This window comes from Monoraphidium neglectum (genome assembly GCF_000611645.1).
Source record: "Monoraphidium neglectum strain SAG 48.87 unplaced genomic scaffold scaffold02120, whole genome shotgun sequence".
In the NCBI taxonomy this organism is placed as follows: Eukaryota; Viridiplantae; Chlorophyta; class Chlorophyceae; order Sphaeropleales; family Selenastraceae; genus Monoraphidium; species Monoraphidium neglectum.
The window spans coordinates 1,420-2,017 of record NW_014011508.1 but is presented as its reverse complement, the minus strand read 5'-3'; the positions used below and the strand labels follow the sequence as shown (position 1 = coordinate 2,017).

Genomic DNA, 598 nt, shown 5'->3' with positions numbered 1-598 from the left:
CCCACGCACACACGCACAAACGCCTGCGCGCGCGCCTGCGTGCGCATGCATGCACCCACGCATGCACACGCACACATGCGTGCACAGACGCACATGCACACACACACACACACACACCTTGTTGGCTCCATTACTGGCCGCGACAGTTGTGGCGATCCCCGCCTCGCGAGCGGCGGCCAGCGCCGGCTCGTACGCGCCGCCCTGGCAGGTGCTCGCGTAGTACGCCGCTTTGCCCAGGGACAGATTGATGGCGCACACGTTGTACTGCCCGCTAGTCTTGGCCTTGACGACCCAGTCGATGGCGGCTAGGATGTCGCTGTCCCAGGCAAACGTGCCGCCTGCCAGGTTGTTTGTGAAGACGTCCTGTAAGTGGTTTGGGTTGGAAGCACGGTGGAAAAAACATCAGTACTAGATTTGGTATCAGGATATGGATTGCGGCGCGCTGGCGACAAGCGGGATGTTGCCGGATCCTGGAGCCATACATGCTCAGGGGACTTTGGCGCATGATAGGGGAAGGACCGGGGCTAGATCGGTGGTTTGGGGTTCTGGGGTACGGCGACCCAATGCTGCATGCGCGTTTCGGGACCGCCCCCCCCCC

The 598-nt window shown here is 62.4% G+C and overlaps 1 protein-coding gene across 1 annotated transcript in view; it reads right to left on the bottom strand.

Annotated features, from left to right (window-relative positions):
- MNEG_9939 (peptidase S8/S53 subtilisin kexin sedolisin) overlaps positions 1-598 on the bottom strand; it is a gene marked incomplete at both ends in the record, with an annotated part of 4,268 nt that overhangs the window by 2,558 nt on the left and 1,112 nt on the right. Inside the window, one exon of the mRNA XM_014041588.1 lies at positions 118-363. Coding sequence (XP_013897042.1) covers positions 118-363 — 246 coding nt within the window. The remainder of the gene's footprint in view (positions 1-117; positions 364-598) is intronic.